This window comes from Stegodyphus dumicola, chromosome 1 (assembly GCF_044657685.1).
Source record: "Stegodyphus dumicola isolate Sdum_Otavi_A_Nest chromosome 1, ASM4465768v1".
Lineage (NCBI taxonomy): Eukaryota > Metazoa > Arthropoda > Arachnida > Araneae > Eresidae > Stegodyphus > Stegodyphus dumicola.
In genome coordinates, this window is record NC_140768.1 from 231,877,503 (window position 1) to 231,899,203 (window position 21,701).

Sequence of the window (21,701 nt, forward strand, 5' to 3'; positions counted from 1 at the left end):
TTCCATAAAAAGGGGAGATTCTTATCTTTGTTGTAAAAGTGGTTAATTTCATTCGGTCTAAAGGACTTAAACACAGACAATTTCGACAGTTCTCGAGTGATTTGGAAGCTGAATATTTTGATGTTGTGTATAACGTGGAGGTATGTTGTTGAGCCGAGGAAAGATGCTTCAGCATGTGTTTTCTTTGAAGAGTGAAATTGAACACTTTATTGAATCTAAAGAGAAATCTATTCGTGAGTTCAGTGATGAAAAATTGTAGAGAAACTTTGCATTTATTGTCGATATTACAGGTCATTTCAACTACTGCTTACTAAAAAAACATCTACTTGTTTCATAATCTTTATTACTTTGTGAAAGCTTTTGAGACAAAATTAATCCTGTGGAAAAGTAATTTGCTAAATACAAATTCCACTCACTTTCAAAAATTGTTGGAGGGTGTGAAGAACTCTACAATATGGAATTCAAATAATTTGTACAATGCATTTCAAAGTTGAAAGATGAATTCAAAAAGCAGATTTTCCGATTTTCGTGAAAATGAAATGCTCATGAGAATGTCACCATTTTCAGTGGACGTCGGAAGTATTTCACCCAAACTTCAATAAGAATTGTAAAGAACGCTCCTGAACTCTCTACTAGAAAGACCTATGCTGCTCTCGACTAGAGAGAACTTTGTTAGCACTACGAGTACTATAATTCATTTTAATACCTATTTTAAAGAACTGTGAATGGCAACGACGTAACTGAGTAATGCGCATGTGCAAAGAGGAGAAGAGACGCCTGTCAGAGGGAGTTTTGGGAAGCTCCGCAGGCGAGCTGAGGTGTGGAGACTTTGTTCGTCGAGTGATGATGAATGCCATCTTCGTTAACGTCTCTGATCGTGTCACCAGCTCGGATATCTACTATAGTTTTCTAAATGTATTAATTAAATGTTGTATCTGTGTTATGTTGTGTGAATAAAAGTGATGCATCACCACTACCAGTGTTGATTCCGTTCCCACTGAAGCATCCACGACGTCACAGACGAAAGAAATAAAAATTGGAGGTTCCACCGAGATCTGTGTGACAAGAGACCAGGTATGTGTTCTCCACAATATTCATTTCCAGGCCTGAAGTGTATAATAATGTAGTTATTTATTACTTATTCGGAAAATCAATTTCCAAAGCAGAAGTAGCACGTCAGTGCATATGAGTTTAAGCAATATGTTTGGTTTATAGTATATCTAGCAAGATATTTTTCTTTTGTGGTATATTCGGGAAAACATTTTCGCATTAACACGTAGCACATCAGTACAATTTATAGCACGTCAGTGCATAAGAGTTTTTTTTTTAAACAATCAAAGTGTTGCATTTATATATCTAACGAGATATTTTTCTTTTGTATGATAATGGCAAAAATCCATTCCCGTAAATAAACAGCACATCGGTGTATTTATGTTTAACGTTTCGTTATAAATTGGTGTGATAGAATCAGAACTGTTTATTTTGTGTATATGTGAAAGCACATCAGTGCAATATTGCAATTTTCATTTCTAAGTCATTAGAAGAAAATTTATGTTAAGTTGTTGAAGATATTAAAAACTTGTTACTTTGGTTTTCTCATGAAAGCACACCAGGGCTGTATTTTAATATATGATGTTTTTTCTGATGAGTAGAATGTTAAATTTTATCATTTCATTGTATAAAAATTTAAGCTTTGAGCAGTAAAGAAATGTTCTAATAGTGTTCTGATTTAAACCTGCGCCTATCGAATTTACGTAGTAATTGCTTTGGCCATGTGGTTGCCAACGGAAGTAGCTGTCATGGAAAACGATAGTTAATTAAAGGTGTTTATATTTATTGGCGCCACTCTGGTTTTTTTCTGTCTGGCTGTACTAAATGAAAAGAATTTGTTATTATTTTTTTATACGAAATATTCAGTAAGGATGTTTATTCGCTTTATGTTTGAATGGAAATAAATTCAAAATGATTAATGCGTTTATTAACCTTTTATTTTTATGTGCCTAATTTTGTAAGAAAGAAGAAAAGTTAGTGTTTTTATATCTCTGATATATTTTTATGTGTATTATTTATGAACAACTATTTGAGTTCTTATTTGTTTTGAAAAATTATTTTTGTGAAAATGGCATTTTTGGGGAAAGCTAAGAAAAGGGATCTATTCCTTGTCGCTTCAGAACTTGGGGAAATAGCTTTAGAAGATATGAAAGTGATAGATTTAAAACATTTAATAACAAATAGTAAAAATTATGAGGAAGAATTTGTTAAAAATTTGTTAGAAAATATTATGACTGATAGGATAGAAAAGGAAAACTGAGAGAAGCAAACAAGAGCAAAAGAACTATAGTTAGAACAGGAAGCTAGGGAGAGGAAATTTCAGATAATACAACAAAATAAAGAAATTGAAAAGCAACAGTTAGAACTAGAATGCCTTAAAGCAAGACAGAACACTGAATCTGCTAAACCTGCAGGTGAAACGGTATTTAATCAGAATTTTCAGAAACTTATGCCCAAGTTTAATTTAAAAACTGATGATATTAGTTTATTCTTAGAACTTTTTGAAAGGCAAGCTAAAGTTTTAAAATTGCCCAAGGATCAATGGGTGTCATATCCCATTGGTGTTCTTCCGGTTGAGGTAAATAATATAATTGCTAGGGAGCCTGAAGAACAGGCTAGAGATTACCAACATATTAAAGAATTACTACTTAAAAGATTTAAGTTAAGTGCGGAGAAGTTTCGGCAACTTCTTGTTAAGCCTCAGAAAAATCCGGATTCTACGTGGTACGATTTTTATCACGAAATTAAGACATTTTTAGATGGGTTGCTCAAGGGATTAAAAATCGAAACATTTGAGCAACTCAAGGATTTAATGTTGGTAGATCAGATTAAAAGACGCACGCCTAATGAGTTTAAGGAACATTTTATAGATGAATGGGCCACGATCACTTCATCAAAACATTTGGTGGGTAAAATAGAGGAATTTGAAGATGCGAAAAAGACGATGGTTGGGAAAACGAAATTGGGTGAACTGAAAACGAAAACATCGGGTAGACAAATGGGTGTTTTTCAGTCCACTGGTAACGTTTTCAAAAATAGAAAAAACCCTCAAGGCACACAATTTAAAAAAGATGATGATGCACGCAATGTTGGGAAAAGGTTGGACTCGAACTTTGATAGGAGAAAAAGACTCCAGTGCTATGGATGTGGATCTTTTGACCATTTACGTCCTCAGTGCCCCAAACTCAAAAGGCAGATTTGTATCGGATAAGCGGGAGATCAGAAAAGAATCTGTTAGATCCCTATACGTTAAATGGAAGAGTGAATAGTTTTGAAGTACTTATTCTAAGAGATACAGGAGCAACGGTAGATATTATTTGTCAGAAATATGTAGACAGAGATAGAATGAAGGGAGAACGTGTGTGGGTTCGACATTTGTTGGGTGATCATATGACTTGTTTACCTGTTGCTGAAGTAGATATTGAATGCGATTTGGGTACAGTAACCACCAAAGCAGCTGTTATAGGAGACCACTTAGACCAAGGACAATATATATTAGGCAACCAGACAGCAGCTCTTCTCAGAGGAACTGAGAAAAATTATTCGTCGTATGTCGGGAATGTTAATGCGGTCGTTACTCGATATCAAGCACGACAATTTAAGGAAGCGGAAAATTTAAGTGAGACGAATCAAAGTTCTGAGCAGAATGAGTTAGAACTGGAAGAGGAGGACGATGCTCATGAGAAGTCTGAAAACAGAGAGATATTGCCTCCTGTCGACCTTTGTGTCCCCATAAGTCCTGCTATTCAAATAGACTCAAGTACTTTTATTGATGAACAACAAAAAAGTAAAGAACTTGCGCCTTTATTAGAACTAGTAAAAAGCGGAAGTAAAACAAGTTATGGGATTAAAAATGGGGTTTTAGTAAAAAAGAAGGTAAATAAGTTAGGAGGAGAAGAACATTTAATTGTTGTTCCAGAAAACCTCAGAGAGCAAATTAAAGCAATTTGTCATGAAGGACCTTCAGATCACTTAGGAGTTCTGAAAACAAAAGACCGGTTACTAAGACATTTTTTCTGGCCAAATTGTTATAAAGACATTGAGGAATTCGTTAAAACATGCAACTCTGTCAACGTGTAGGAAAAGCAAGTGACAAAAAGAAAGCACCGTTGGTAATGGTACCTGTGATATCTGAAGTCTTTAGAAGGTTAATGCAGATGCTTGCGGACCTATGCCTACATCTACTGAAGGTAATAAATATCTTATTACAGTTATGTGCTTAGCATCTAAATATCCTGATGCCGTCCCGGTACCGGATATAATGTGAAAATCTGTTGTAAGTGCACTCTTGCAGGTATTTAGTCGGATGGGCTTTCCAAGGGAGGTTCAAACTGATCAAGGGAAATCTTTTATGAGTCGCTTAACCGTTGAATTTTTGAAGAGGTTTGGTATAAAAATTTCCAGAAGTTCGGTTTACCACCCCCAGAGCAATCCTGTGGAACGGTTATATAGGTCAATAAAAAGGGTCTTAAAGGTATTATGTATTGAAGCTGCCCCAAATTGGGAAGTACAAGTACCTACCGCTCTCTTTGCTCTGCGAACAGTAACGCATGATAGTACAGGATTTAGTCCAGCTGAATTAGTGTACGGGACCAACCTCAGAACACCTGTCGCATTATTGTATGAGAAATGGTTAGATCCTCAGGAAAAAGAAGATACCGTAATAGAATATGTTTTCGAATTAATCAATAGGCTAAAGAAAAGTAAAGAATTAGCTACAGAGAAAATGGAAGAGGTGAGGGACAAAAGGAAGAAATGGTATGACAAAAATGCCGTGAAAAGGGAATTCCAGCCAAGAGATTCCATATTAGTATTAGCAGTGAATCAACCACATAAACTCGCTCCTCAGTGGAAAGGACCGGGAAAAATAGAGAAAAGATTATCAGAAACAAACTATGTGGTTAGTTTTGAAGGGAATCAGGAAGGGAATAAAGTGTATCACATCAATATGTTAAAACCTTATCATAAGAGACCTGAATTTTTGAATATGGTGCTCCTTGACAACGAGGAGATAGTTGAACCCTCGGAATTAGAGGAGGATTTTCCTTATATGTTAACCGACCACAATGTGTTTGATTTTAATGAAATAATAGCAAAAGATAATCTTAAAGAAAGACTTAGTGATGAACAAATCCTGCAGTTGGGAAAGTTGTTGGTAAAGTTTTCTGCTATATTTTCGAATATTCCAGGGAAAACAAATTTAGTCTAACATGATATCGAACTAATCAGTGGCAAACGCATACAGCACAAGCCTTATAGAATGACAAATCGAGAGAATGAAATTCTTAAAGTCGAGATTGAAAAAATGTTAAAATACAAGATTATTGAACCAGGACCCTCTGAGTATGCTTCACCCATGATCCTTGTTGAAGCACCAGGTAGGGATCCTAGGCCATGTATTGATTACAGAAAGTTAAACGAAATAACGCGTACTGAGTACTACCCAATCCCCAATATAGAGCAACGTGTTGAAACTGTTGCAGCAGCCAAATTTATCACCTTGATAGACTTAACTAAAGGTTATTGGCAAATTCCGCTGACCCCTAGAGCGCAGAAAATTGCTGCATTTGCTACAAATTTTGGTGTATATAGGCCTTTGCGCATGCCATTTGGGCTTAAAAATGCGCCTTATTATTTTAGTAAAATGATGAGCGAAATATTGTGCAGATGTGAGAAATATGCTACCCCTTATTTAAATGATATTGCTATTTTTTCTGAAACGTGGGAGGACCATTTACAAAATTTACATGAAATTTTAGAAAGAATAAGAAAAGCCAATTTAACTATTAAACCCTCTAAGTGCAAGTTTGCACAAGAAGAAGTGCAATATCTCGGTCACATAGTAGGTCGAGGAAAACGTTCTCCAGCAGAACTAAAAATCGAAGCGGTTCAAAATTTTCCTGTTCCCACAACTAAAACTGAGATTAGAGCTTTTTTAGAGTTAGCTGGATACTACAGACAATATATACCTATGTTTTCTGCTATAGCCACACCTTTGACAGATTTGCTAAAAGGGAATAACAAAAAGGGTAAAATTGTTTGGAATGATGAATGTAATGAATCATTCAAATCGTTAAAAGAAAAGCTGTCTAGTAGGCCTGTGCTACATGCACCCGATTTTTCTAAACCATTTATACTACAGGCAGACACATCAGATCAAGGATATGCTGTTGTTTTAGTCCAGAAGGATGATAAAGGAAAAGAACATCCCATATTGTATCTCAGTAAAATATTTACTGATAGTGAGCGGAAGTATTCCACCACTGAAAAAGAGTGTGTCGCAATTCTGTATGGAATAAAAAAATTGAAAGGGTATATAGATGGGCAGACTAAATTTTCCATTCAAACAGACCATAATCCCCTAGTATGGCTAAAAAATAATGCAGGTAGAAATGGTCGATTATTACGCTGGGCCTTAGCCTTACAATCTTATAATTTTACGATACATCATAAAAAGGGAAGTGACAACTTAAATGTAGACTGCTTAAGTAGAAACTCTGTACATGCCAGTTAAATAGACTAGTTATTTCTTTTAAGTTGTCTTGTTATTTCATTATGTATATTGTATTTTTTTTAAAAAAATTCATACTATATAGTAAATTGTTAGCTTTATTCTTAAAGACAAAAATTTTTGTTTTGGTTTTTCATATATTGTATGTGTATTTTTAAATGTGTTCTTTTTATGATGGCCTGGTAATGAGAGTGGAGAGCCTTTGTAAAAGTGTGGTTTAAAATTAACTGGTAAAATGTTGAACAATCATATTGAAACCAGAAACTGTGAACTTAAAAAAGAAAAAAAGAAAAAAAAAAAAAAAAAAGTTTTACTTCTCCTGTGTCCGGAGAAACAAAAACTGGAGGCTGAAAGTTTTACTTCCTCTGTGTCCGAGGAAAACAAAATCTGGAGGCGGAAGGAGTTAGTCTGTAAAGAACACTCCTGAACTTTCTGCTAGAAAGACCTATGATGTTCTCGAATAGAGAGAACTTCGTTAGCACTACGAGTACTATAATTCATTTTAATACCTATTTTAAAGAACTGTGAATGGCAACGACGTAACTGAGTAATGCGCATGTGCAAAGAGGAGAAGAGACTTCTGTGAGACGCCTGTCAGAGAGAGTTTTGGGAAGCTCCGCCAGCGAGCTGAGGTGTGGGGACTTTGTTCGTCGAGTGATGACGAGTGCCATCTTCATTAACGTCTCTGATCGTGTCACCAGCCCGGATATCTACTATAGTTTTCTAAATGTATTAATTAAATGTTGTATCTGTGTTATGTTGTGTGAATTAAAGTGATGCATCACCACTACCAGTGTTGATTCCGTTCCCACTGAAGCATCCACGACGTCACAGAATTGATAGATTTATAGTGTAACTGCAGTAACATGCAAGTTTCTTGAAAATCCAGCATTAATTGATTTTTATTCCAAGTACGGTGACCAAAGAAAAGTATCCAAGAATTTGATAACATGCACTCTTCATGTTTTCTCTAACTTTAGCAGTACCTACATATGTCAACAACGTTTTAATCAAATGAAAATCCTAAAATCAAAAACAAGAACACGATTTGACAGACAGACATTTGAAGGAAACTTTACGAATTGCAACAACACAGGTTAAACATGATATTGAAGCTTTAATCAAGCAAAAATATTGTCAAATTTCACATTAAAATTAAAGTAATTACAATCTCCCACTAGTAATGTAAGTTTTTTTATTCTAAATGCATTATGTAAAATCGTTCTGTACAATCATCTTTATATTTTTTTCATAGTTAAAAATGTTGCAAAAGATTTTATTTCGATTTCCATTTGACTTTTGGGAACCAGTATATATTTACAAATATGTAACACTGTCTCTTTGCTTAAAATCAGTTGTAATCTTGCAAAACAAACCTCCCCTTTTTCATACAAATTTTTTTACTGCACTACTTTTTGACAGACATGTGGCCCGCGGATCTTTGTGAATTTATTGATGTGGAATTTATTGATGTGGCTCTCAAGCGAGAAAGGTTGAAGATCCCTACTCTAAAGTAATATTTGAAAATCATTGATAATGAATTTGTGTGATTTTAATTTAAATAATATTTTTTATTTATGCAGACTGTTTTGAAACCGTTAATTAGTGGAAGCAATACAAACTCAATATCTGGCACTTTCACAAGTGTTGCTAGTTCAGCTGTTACACCTATACAGCAAACTACTGTACCTGTATCTTCTGGACCTGCACCTCAAACAGCTTTGCAAGTTCCAGGAAGTAAATTTCACTATGTGAGACTTGTGAGTGCACCTACGACTTCAACTACTACAACAATGGGTAAAGTACATGTTTTTTAAGCACACAAATCTTTAAGTTCAGAATTTTTTAAAATTTTACAATTCATTCTTTCATTTATGTATCATTGATAAGCAATGTTATTGTAGTGTTATTGCTATTTTATTGTAGTGTTGATTTTATTTATAACTAAGAATATGTATCAAGAAAATTAAAATAATCATATATTATCCAGTGTTAATTCACAGTGTAAATGCAGAAATTTTTTTTAATTGTAAAGATTCATCCAGAAAATTCTGTGGTTTTTTTGCAAAATGAAGCAGTACAAAAAACATAAAAAAATTCAAAAAATCACATAACCATCAATTTGTTGTATGATTTTTTTCCATCTCTTCAGCAGCTAAAAAATTCCTTTTTTAAAAACATCATTAGGTTTTTTCAAAAAAACGTTATAGAGATGGTATTTATCAGTCTCTAAAGAAATGAACTCCATGCCAATCAAAGAATTTTGATGTGTCCAGAAGAGATTAAAATCCAAAGATGCAAGGTCTAGTGAATATAGAGGGTGACACAAAACATCTCAGCTATATTCAGTAAGTTCTTGTCTGACATTTATCAAAATGTGAAGTCGAGCATTATCGTGAATGAAGATAACATCTCAACAATTAGGCAGTTCTGGGGGCTTTGCTTCAATTTCTGCTTTTAAAACTGCCATTTGAAAACAGTATCTTTCCAAGTTTATAATCTGATTTAGTGACAGCAACTCCTAATATAAAATTTATTTATAGTCTGACCATATGAAAGCCCCTCTTGATGGTACTAAATGGGATTCTACTAACCGAGTTTTTTTCTTGTAACATTATTGCACCACTTCTCTACTCCAGTAATGACCCGTTAGAAAAGAAGCTTTATTTCTTTTCAACAAATAATACATGGCGAACCTCAAGTAAGCATATATGCTGTTTTAAGATATGGGGTACCCATACATCGAAGCAGTTTACGTACCATATTTTCTACAAATGGTGATGTACCATACTTTTTAAGCATGTAGTCTGTCTAATAGTTCCTCAACTGCATTGTGGTGGTGTTTCAGCAATAGTGTCTTTTAATAGTCCTTGCTTACATAGGGTAGACAACTGTCCTAAAACTATTCAGAGCTGGCATTATTTTCAATGCTGAAATTTTCAAGCTTAAATTTCTGAACCACCTTTAAGCTATGTCACCAGGACCAGCACTTTTGTTCATGTATAGCACAAATTTTACAAGGAATCTGACTATCAGTTTGTTTTCCTTTTTAACCGTTTCTCGATGGCGCTCCTTTGTTTAAGACGCTCGTGCAGGACAAAGGGAATCGAAGGCAGTTTTGCATCGCTAAGCCTAATTTTATTTAAAAAAATCAGAAAAAAAAGTTTAACTTCTAGCATCATAATTTTTGGTATCATTTTAGATTATTACTTGAGCTCTTATATTTGTTAAAATTAGAATTTAATAACCTTTTTTCTTTATTTTACATGAAAATATATTAAAAATATTGCTTTTCTTGTAAAATAATTTTCAGGAGCTCTATTCAAATTATTCCAAAGTTTTAATTGATAGAATCATCAATAAAGTTTAAAATTAATAAAAAAATACAATAAAGACTATTTAACAGTAAGAAGTAACAGAATTTAAAATGAAGACTGAGTGTAGTAAGTCTCGAAGCATGGAGAAGTATCATTTTTTAACGCTTAGAAATATATCACATTCTAACTCTTCAGAAAATGAATCACCACTCTCATCTGTGTTAGTAAATGTTTCATTAACCATACGACTTTATTCTTGTTTTGAAAAATAGCGCCTTCACGCCATAATAGACTGGGGGCGAGGCTTTCCGAAATAAAAGGAGAAGAACCAAAATATGTCTGGGGGCAATGCAAAATGTAATAGAGCCCCCTAAAAGACCGTACATTTCAGAGGAAAAAATAGAATAAAAAAAGGAATTGGATATAAATCAGACACGCCACAATGTTTATACAGTCAAATACCAAAAATCCACCAACTCCTGAAATCCACGTTGTCTCTCGGAATATAAACATTCAGTTTATAGGTTCTGGAAACCGCAACATTGAGTGCGAAATATCAAAGAAAAAAATACTTACTGAATAATGACGTCATAATTACAGAATAATAATGAGTCATAACAGAAATACCAAATTATTGACATCATAATAAAAGTTTTTTTCACCGCTAATTTGCATTAGAGGATAACGGAATATAAACATTCAGTTTATAGGTTCTGGAAACCGCAACATTGAGTGTAAAATATCGAAGAAAAAAATACTTACTGAATAATGATGTTATAATTACCGAATAATAATGAGTCATAACAGAAATACCAAATTATTGACATCATAATAAAAGTTTTTTTCACCGCTAATTTGCATTAGAGGATTAAGTAATTGCAGTAGAGGATTAATTAGTAAGAAAGCAGACGATTCACTCAACTCTTCTTTCAAATTCACGATTCACGTTATACTTTCTGAGCTTTGTTATTTCACGAGATTATTTAGTGGTGCCTTTTATTATCCGGATATTTTGTGGATAAATTAAGAATATTTTAAATTTCAGCCCTTTTTAATACAATGACAGATAAGAAACGCACTCATGATTTTACTGCTTGGAACGTTGAAAAACGTAAACACGTTGCATTGACGGTAATACAAAAAGTGCAAATTCTGCAAAAGATGGAGACAGGTGCTACTCCTCAGTTTATAGCAGAATTGTTTGGAATTGCGATTCGATTGTGTATGATATACAGAAAAATAAAGAAAAGCTGTTGAAATTTATTAGCAACAGTGATTCTAACACCGGAATTCGAAACCGCAAATCTGTGCATGAGGCGAAATCAGCAAACCTCGATGCTGTGTATATATATTACAATGAATAATATAATCAATTTATATATGTAATAATAATTTAATGCATATAATAAGTTATTGCAATAATGTTTATAATAGTTTAATTAAATGTATCTAATACGCCTTATTTATTTTGCACTTTTACTCTGAATATTATGATTTATCTTTTCTGTCCTGAAATTCGTAAAATCACAAAACCGTGCAACCTCTGGTCCCAAGCTTTGCGGATTTCTGGAATTCTACTGTATTAGCATGCTGCGATTTAAAGAGTCCACCTCTGTTTATGCTTTCCCTTCCCCCCCACCACCACCACCTTCGCAACAGTTAATGAGTAAAATACGAAAATCAGGCAGAATCAGGGGCGTAGCTAGAGGGGGACATCTGTCCCCGGGTGCAGAATCCAAGGGGCGCCAAACTGATGTTACGACATTTTAGAATTAAATGTTTTCCACCCTTGGCAAGCAGTAGGGCGCACGAAATCTTCAGTTGTCCCTGGGTGCTGAAAACCCTAGCTACGACTCTGGGCAGAATATATCAGACTCAAGGTCAGGAACCTAAACTGTGTTCATTTCAAAAGTAATGGACATAGGATGCCATCTAGTGGTCTTCAGAAAAACGTTCCAGCTTAAAATGCGTATATGCATCACCCGTCCTCTGAATGCAATCTCTAGTGATGCATGGATAGGACGCCCGGCTGTAAGAGATGATCTTAAGGAATGCGTATCTGTCCTGAAAGGGTTAAAGCAGAAGAGCATTATATAACAGAAATGAACTTCTTAGTTCTCCATTCTTAGCACTTCATTGAAACAAAAATGATGCTTCAATACATGCCAGAATTGCACAGTGTGAGCAGAAAATACTGTATTGTTGTGTGCGTACGGGTTCATAATAGATTGAATGCAGAAGTCCGATTAAATAAAGTTAATAAAATTTATTCTTTTCACAAGAAATATAACAAAGCTGGAATTTGCCTCAGAGATATTCATACAGTATCACACAATGTAATCAGTAGTTATGCTTTAAACTATTCAAACCTTAAATAGAACATAATCCACAGCGCAGAGATAGCTAATCTCATCAACAAAAAATTACAGCTGCTAAGTAAAGCAACTGAGATGAAATGTTCCGTCTCTGGCTTTTTTTATAGATTTTTAAATCGGCTGCGTGAGATAGTTCTAACAATTTCTGGAAAGCAAAAAGAGTAGAACTACTGTTACAGCTAACGTAGTAGTCAGTTACATTTATTCAAATTAAATATCAATTACAGATATAAACTTTTATTCAATGTTAAATGCTTTTGTTGTTTTACTTTTTCACTGTAGCTTTCTCTTAAAATTTGTCCTGCGCTGCATTGCACGAGGAAATAAGACAATTTTAATTATAATTCTGCTAACAAAAATCTAACTAAATTCAGAATTTATAACAATAGTTAAGCACTAGCTTTGATCAGGGTCACTCCCTATAATCGGCAATAAAATAATTAGAAGAAAATGCACTTGGATTTGAAAAACTGCGGAACTTTCTAGTTAACCCATTATTTTATCTTAATTTTTGGACTGACTTGTAAATTTCAGTTTTTTCAGCATGTCAGTCACTTGTTAAGTACATTTTTATGAATCCTTTGAGGGAAGGTGATGTTAAGCAAAATAACACTTTCTGATTTTTTGCTCAATATCTGGTATTTGTTTGATGCACAATAGTGTTTAAAATTAACTATTATTCCTTATTATTAAATGGAAATTGAATACAATGCAGTCTTTGTATGGTTTTTGTTATGGAGAGGTATATGTTTAGTGAATTATTTTCCGGTATTGAATTTCTTATTTAAATACTAATTTTGCTTTTTGCAAACTTCAGACATCCTCTTTATGCAATTATCCTTAACACGGGTACTCTTTTGCCAGTTTTCATTAAACTGTTCTCAGATGCATGTTTCATTGTTTGATAAAGACATTTTCATACTTTTGGTCTTTAAAGTTATAATCAGCAGAGTAAGGAATATGGAATTCTTCATCTGCTGGGAAACATTTTGAAACAAATCCAATTTTTTGGTAAGATTTATCAAAATTGATTAATATAAATTAAAATTTTGACAAGACTGACATTTGCAGTAGTAAAGAATAAGAAGAAATTCAAGCCATGGATTTTTAGCTCGCATATTAAATTAATCACAGACCATAATCCCCTCGCATTTATCATCAAAGTTGCAATACTGGGCATTAGCACTTCAAAGACAAGATATAATAGTTTTGCATTGCTCAGGAATTGACTTAACAGTGCTGATATTTTGCCTTGATTTTCTTTGAGAACTGATGTAGTGTAATCCGGACTAATTATACGTGTCACTACTGTGTTATTTACTGTGCATAACAAGGCTGCATACGAATTTAGTTTTTTTTTCTTTTCTTAAAGAAATGATTCAAGTGTCGGATAAATACAAGGGCTAGGACATTCTTTTGTTCGACTTCACGTTGACGCGAGCCTCATGGCAGGGCTTAACTGGAAGTAATCTGACGTGTCTGTGTTGCACCTGCTCTGATTTCGCGCTTTTAAAACTGTAGTTTCATTCAGTTGCAAGACGATTTTCTGGAGGTCGCATATCCCAAATTAATTTTAATCATACATATTTATTTTCTAATAATGCAAATATTAAAAATAATTTGTGTGTATATATATATAGGTTTAGTCAGTTTTCCTTTTAAATTCCTTTAAACTATCCTTTATGTAATATGGCAACGTGCCGTAACACTTATAGAAATACGAAAGGAAGAGATATTGTATTTCATGCTTTCCCAAAGGACAATTTACTTTTGAAGAAAGAATGGATACATAAATGTCGAAGACAAGATTCTATTAATGTGAAAAACGCGAGATTTTGCTGCGAACATTTTCTGTGCAGTGATTATGAAGATGACATGAGAAATCGCTTGCTTGGATTGCCGCAAAAGAAACTGTTGAAATGCGATACTGTGCCGAAAGTAAATTTATCATGTGCAGTAAACGAAATAACACCAAGAAATCGGAGACATTTCAAAAGAAAACTAATGCAGATTGCTTTTGAAAAACTACACGAATTGAGCCCAAAGAAAATTTATTTTGAGGCCGAGAACGAAATTGAAGCTGACAATAATAAATCAAATGTGAATGATTTTGAAATAAAACTCACAAGTGTCAATATCCTTGAATGCCCTAAGTGTAAAGATAAACAAGAATGTATTGATAATTTGAAGAACAAAATAACATCCTTAGAAAATTGTAATAAAATATTGAAAAATAGAGAAAAGGAAAATTTTAGATTGTTTGCTCAGCGACAAAGAAGGTGAGCGACATCTAGAAAGAAATTTGTATCGGACATTCAAAAATTAAAATCCCAAAGAGCAAAATTTAGGAAAAAACAGCACAGATAGGAAAATTTGGAAAAACGTCTAAAGCATATTTTTACAAAGATGCAGATTAATGCATTGTTAGAAAAAAGGGAAAAATCAGGTGGACTAGTAAAGATATTTCACGTTGCATTCTCATAAGAGCTCTGTCATCTAAAAGCTACGATTTTTGGAAAGAAAAAATAGGAATTCCTTTACCTAACACTAGAACATTAAAGAGATGGTGTGCTAAATTTCCATGTAGTCCAGGAATTCAGAGTGATGTTCTTGCTGTAATGAAGGAAAGATACAAATATTTGAATTTTGTAGAAAAAATATGCGTTCTCAGTTTCGACGAAATGCATATATAGATTCTAAACTCTGCTATGACTCTAAACTGGACTAAATTCACGGTCCTTTTCAAAAAATGCAGTTTGTTTTAATCAGAGGTCTCAATTCGCAGTGGAAACAACCAATATTTTTGGATTTTAACATTCCAATGAAGAAAGAACTTCTTTTTTTGCTCATAAGACATATTCAATCATCTGGAGTAGAAATGAAAGCAATAGTGTCTGATTTAGGAGGATCTAGTACTTTGTGGAAAGAGTTACAGATTTTGATTAATAGTTCTCAGTTTCCAAATACAGTATTGCAAACGAAAAAAATATTAGTTTTTGCAGATAATTAAGATTATCTGCAATATTATACCCATATTATTTTGCAGATAATATGGGTTTTTGCAGATTTGCGCACTGCCTCAAATTACTGAGAAACCACTTTTTAGATAAAGGATTTGTTTTAGAAGATGAAGCTGTTTTAAATGCTGATATTATTAAAGAGGTTTTAAATAGAGATTCAGGAGAAATTAAATTGTGTCACAAAATAAAACCAAATTATTTAATGGTCAAGAGAAACGAGAGACAAAAAGTCGCTCCAGCAAAAACATTATTTTCAAGAACTACCGCAAAAGGTATACTTCACCTCACAGGCAATCAAAAAGCATTTGACTTCTTTGAGTTAATCGACAATTTTTTCGATGTTATGAATAGTACCAAGCCATACCCTCCTTCAGATGAAATACTAAAAGCAGCATTTAGATTAAATGAACATCATGAAAAAAAAAAATCAAGTTTTGGAATTAATGAAGAAAGTCATTGGTGGATTAAGAGTTCAGTGAAAATCCAACATACTGCCTTTCCAAAAAGGAATAATAATTTCAATTCATTCCCTTTTTGGCTTGCACCAATTTGATTAAATACTATTGATGATTTGGATTTCATAGAGGAACCTTCTCCTATGGCTTGGGAATTAGAATTGAATTTCGCCAGACAATTTTCGCCCGCCAAAAAAGAAGCGTTAACATATGTTGCAGGTTATATTGCCTACCGTGTGCGAGACAAAAACCCATTATTGGGAACAGTATCTAAAAATAGTGCTGATGAACCAATATTTTAATTCAGAATGGATTAAATTATTGTCCTTAGGAGATTTGACTACACCTTCCCATTCATGGATAAATACAGTTTACGAGTTGTGCAGTTCATGGTACAGCTTACTTATAAAGTGAATCACGTAATTGGCTCTTTAATTAATGAACTGGAGAAACATTATCCTGAAGTTAACAGAGAAGCAATTTTTTTATTTTACAGAGTGCGAACTTTAATTAGAATATGTTTCTTAAATAGAAATGCATATGTTTTTTCCCAAAGAAAAGCAACCCCAGAGGGAAAAAAAAATTGATTGCTTCGAATGTGGCAGCCAATAAATAATATTTCAACAACTTGTAGTTGCATTGTGACTGTACAAATAAGCATATATAATATGTTTTGATTTGAAATATTTCTAGATGACATTTTAGAAGTTAATAGCGTAAAGCATATTTAAAATGAGAACTAATTTTTTAAGTTAAAGTTATTTTTATTGTACCCTGTGTTATTATTGATTCGATTTTGTGCTAGCTTAGCATTCTAGATAAAATATAATAACATTAAAGTAACTGGCATAAGAAGACCTGCCTCCTTGATCCCGACTTTTGAAAAATTAAATAATTTTTAGGTACTATGAGTAAAGTTGTATTGTCTAAATTAAGATAACAATCTTACATGTATTTATTTAAATGTAATATTGATATTAGCCTAAGTTACAAAATTATTTAAAAAAATACATGTTATTATATTGAATCAGGAAAAAAATATGCCAATGTAAAATTTACAACTAGGCTGAAACTCAAATTAGCAAAAATTTTGCCATATATAACCGTACATGTTTAAAATTATGACAATTTAAGGTTGTTTTTTGATTAATTTTAAATAGCTGTTATTATAGTTATCTTAAAAGCAGTAGTAGAGTTCTCTTAGTTAACATGCAGATAAAGAAATGATTAGAAATAAACAGGCATTTAAAGAAAAAAAAATCCCTGTAAATTAAAAAAAGAACTTTATGCTAAGAGTAGCGCATTTTATCTGTTATTTCAAAATTGAGTGAGTACTATTAAATTTTTTAATGCTCAGTGTAAAATGCATACTGCAGTAACATTGTCTCTTCTAAATTGTAGCTATCTTTCACACACAGCTCATTTCAAATGCTGGCTCTTCAAATTTGAAACGCTAATTTCTATGTTGTCAATTCCATCTCCGCGCTCAGTGTCATCATGGCTACGTCATCACTCCCCGCTGCTTGTTTCAGGGGGGAAAGCTCTAGTGTACCATATTTACTTGACTGCAAGATAATTTTTCTTTACTTTTGTTTATCATTGAATAAAGAGTCTGTCAGCTTAGAACCAGAACCATATACAGTGCTTGCCATTAAAATTGCAACACCATGAAGAAAAGCAAATACAAAAAAGTTATTTATTGCACATAAACAGTATGTCTTGAAGTCAAAATGATTAAATTTGTAAACACTTTGGAGGTTTACAGGGGAGCGAAATTAGTAGAAACAGCTGCCACACCTGGCAGCTAAAACGACCCTTACCCCATTAGGCTTGGAGTCAAACTGGGCTTGGATGACAGAAATGGGCAACTTATTCCTTGCTGTGTCAACTGTATTAGCTGGAGAGGGTGGCGGGCCAGTCTCTCAGCAACCCATGACCAGATGTTTTCAATGGGTGAAAGATCTGGAGACCGTGTAGGCCTGGGCTGCAATCGAATACTTTATGTATCTAGGGAGGTCAGAACACGACGTGCAGCATGTGGTCTTGTATTATCTTGTTGAAATATGACATTTGGGTGCCTCGAAGATAAGGCACAACCACTGGGCATAAGATGTCAGAAATGTACCCATCTGTGTTCAAATAACCATCGATCCGAACTAGAGATGTGTGTGTCGTATACCCAGTGACTGCCCAGACTGTCACATTAGGTTCAGAGCCCTATGCCCATATCGAATGCAAGCAGATGACGTATGGTCTCCTCGGAGCCTCCAGACATTTATACGGCCATGAGAATACTGCACCCAGAACTGGGACTGGTCTGAAAAGATGACTTTGTGCCACTCCTTTCTTCAGCTTTGTTGTTCGATGCACCAGATTTGCAGTCTCTCTCTATGCTTGCATTGTCAAGGGAAGCTGAAGTAATGATCGTAGTGCTGATGGTGCACGCTGCTGCAAACATTGACGCACCTTATTGAGCTGATATTGGGCATACTGCAAACATGCCCATTTCCTGACTAATGGTCCACGATGTGGTCGCACAGTTTTGAAGGGCTACCTCGCGATATGTCTGTGCTCTCTGACGTTAGTCCTGGGAGGGCGTTGAGATCCTTCATGCCATTCAGTATGGCCCTCAGCAATCCATTGATTACATATCTGCATGGCAGTAGTTAGATGTCGACCAATGCGTCCGGCTATATCACGGAACGATAATCTAAACTTTCGATAGGTGACAATCCTGCCTTTATCAAATTACGAAGCTTACTGGTAAGCATCTCCTCTTCTTATTCGAGACAGAACACAATATTCTGAGCAAATTCCAATCATACAATGCACTAATGATGCGAAATGCGAAATCCACTACACAACTTCTCTTTTATGCAGATGTCATATCTCCCTCCTGCATCATCTAAATGCACTGAAGTACTGATCATTTGAATATACCAACTTCTTCCTTTCATATGATTTTGACGTTCGTCAGATCATTCCTTTCTGGTATTGCAATTCTAATGGCCGTATTTGATATGATCTCCCCATTTTTGATTTCTAGGAGTAGGCAACAAACAGCATCAGTTTAGAATGAATAGGGTAATCGAATAGTGTGTAATAAAAAAGGTGGTAATTGCATCTACAGTCAACTTGTGATAAGTCTGAAAAGTCCAGTGAATGGTCTCAGAAAATAAAGGAAAGAAGAGTTACAACAAATTACCTCTACTGGCCTTCAAAGTAATCCCATTAGCTACAACACTTCTGACATTGGTCGTAAAGCTGTTGGAAACTGTCAGCAAACACATCTTGTGAAATCCCTCGGAGCGCGATGGTTACTTTGTTATTGGATATCCACAAAGTTTGCAAAGCGTAAAGCCTTTTAGAGCTAATTTAAGGCAAGGAAATAAAAAGAAAGTGTCTGCTGGAGATAAATCTGGAGATTAAGGAGAATGTTGACAAAGAGTCACCTTGCGTTGTAAGAGAAAGTTGAGCATACGTACCGTAGTGTACAAACAAGCATTGTCATGGAGGAAGTTCCACTGTCCACTCCAGTACAGTTCTGGCCATACCCGATGGATGCATTGCAACAGCTGTTTCAAAAGTCACAAATTTTAGTTGACACTCAAGTAGAAATTCGTGATAGATGAAACTCAAAACCCTCCAATAAGAAACATAATTGAAAGAGATGCAGTCCTTTTTTTATGAGAAACTGATTCACCTGCCCAACAATACTTTTTGGAGGGATTACGATATCAACACAGAGAGAAATCTCATAACTCAAAAGGGTTTATACAATACGCTTATTCTGTGGCCACTAACGTGAATGTCCACCTCAGTTCTCAACTTCTCTGTAGGCCTGTTTGCCCTTTGGAGTATGGAGGTATCTTGGTGTGTGTGAAGCTGAATATGCAGGTTAGAGAGTCATGTGAGCGAATAACAGGTTCATGCCATTGCTGTATCTACCATTGAAAACAAACACCTTAGAGACCATGGTTATATGTCTATACAGATGGATCAGTGTTTAATAATGAAGATGAAGTGGGAGCCCATGTGTTTGTGATCTTTTTTATGCACCAATAGGTGCTCATTCCACCATTACGATGGCAAAATCAAGGCTATTTATATTGCATTAAAGCAACTGATTACCCACCCTTTGTCATTCTGCAGAGCGGTTATTTTGTCAGATTACCTGTCTGCTCTTCAATCTCTTACAGATAGAGAATACACAAATAATACCCTGATACTGGAGTGCTGAGAGCTCTCAGTGTCAATCTCTGTTTCTTTCCAGTGGACCCCAGCTCACTGTGGGATTTCTGGGAACGAGGCTGCCGACTTTTTGGCCAAAAAGGGCGCAAGGGTCCTCCAGAGACCTTTAAAAAGTCTCTCATTTCATTCAGTCAAACTCCCAATAAAAAGAAGATATGCCTTCAGGTTAAATCAGAGTACTGTGTGATGCTGCTGATAAGCCATGGGCCTCATTGCTTGAAGACATACAGTTGATCTCAGATTTTCCTAGAAGTGCAGCTGTGGCACTTTTCCGCCTTACTACTGGCCATGACTGTTTGCACGCATACTTGTACTGTCTTGGGCATTGTGATTCTGCCTTATATCCTCTGTGGAGACAACATCAAATTTTTGATGGTACTGTTCTTGACTCATCCTGTGCACTTGTATTTTTAAACTGTAAAGCTAGATAATATTGGAAGACTGGAGATCTAATGGTACCATAACCAGTTTTCTGGCCATTTATAATAAAATAAAATAAATCTTTTATTAAATACATACTCAATATAACAATATCTCAAATATAACAATATTTTTCCCATTAGCCGTGTCAGATGCTCTGCCTAACATTTGAAAAATATAGTTTATCACATAATTTTTATTTTAAAAGAAACATGTTTAACACATTTCATCTCCAAATGCAGTATTTAGATTATGTAATCTTTCCCAGGAGAACTCTTTCAGCATATCAAGCTCATGTTTACAAGGTCAGCTTAACACAAGATTTTTTTTTTCTTTGTGGGAATATTTTCTGAAATGTGAGTGTCTTGTATGCAAGACGATTTTATGTGTTTGTTAGTATGGTAGTCTGAAAAATAAATTAAAAATATATTTTCTTCTGAAGTTAACTTTTTATAAATTAATTGTTTGATTGTTGTTTATTATTATTCATTTATTTAATTTAAAATTCAATTTTACTTGTTCTTGTGGAAATATAGGCATGAGTATTTTGTGTTATCCTGAATAAATAATTCAGAATATATAATTATAGAATATAAAAGGAATATATAATTATAGACTATAATAGAAATTTTTTATGATTTTGACCCTTTCTGTTACTGAAAAGTGTTTATATTTTTTGCTGAAATTAGTATTGTTTTTAGCAGTAAAAAAGGAATCTACTCTCATACCTGTTAGTAGTACAGCAGCCGTAGCTACAAATGTTGCTGTTACTACAGCAGCTATACATACTTCTGCATCACAGGTTCGTCCAACAGTGCCTATAGCTCCTGCTAAGTTGGTTAGTATAGCTTTTGTGTTATTTTAAAAAAAATGCAACTAGTATTTCCTACAATATAAATAAGCATCAGAATTTAACATTATTTCTTTAAGATAGTCATTTCCCTCAGATACCAAATTATCTGGGACAGTGAGCTTTCATCTTAGAAGGGTTTCTTTTCATGTTATACATTTAAATTTAAATCTTGAAAACAAACAATATTTTAAGTTTAATCAATTTAAAAGTAGCAAATTATGCTTTAATTGCATTAAAAGTTGTAAGCAATTGTAGGGATAAGTAGCAGATAGAGAAGTGAGTTTTTGTTATGGATCTTTAAATTTGCAAATATAATTAGACATTTTGTCTAAAGTGTATTTCCAGATTTTCAAAATTAGAATGTAACTTGAAAGATTATTAAAATTTTAAATATTCGAAATTACCTGCTGAAAGTTATTATTGGCTGAAAATTCATGTTGATTAACAT

At 34.1% G+C, this 21,701-nt stretch overlaps 1 protein-coding gene across 4 annotated transcripts in view; it reads left to right on the plus strand.

Moving 5' to 3' along the window:
• LOC118201006 (uncharacterized) overlaps nucleotides 1–21,701 on the plus strand; it is a 107,542-nt gene that overhangs the window by 44,380 nt on the left and 41,461 nt on the right. For 2 of the 4 annotated variants that reach the window (XM_035373019.2, XM_035373040.2), the window contains exons 5-6: nucleotides 8,146–8,359; nucleotides 21,102–21,238. In XM_035373019.2, coding sequence (XP_035228910.1) covers nucleotides 8,146–8,359; nucleotides 21,102–21,238 — 351 coding nt within the window. The remainder of the gene's footprint in view (nucleotides 1–8,145; nucleotides 8,360–21,101; nucleotides 21,239–21,701) is intronic. The other 2 variants (XM_035373033.2, XM_085826354.1) reach the window with 1 other exon arrangement.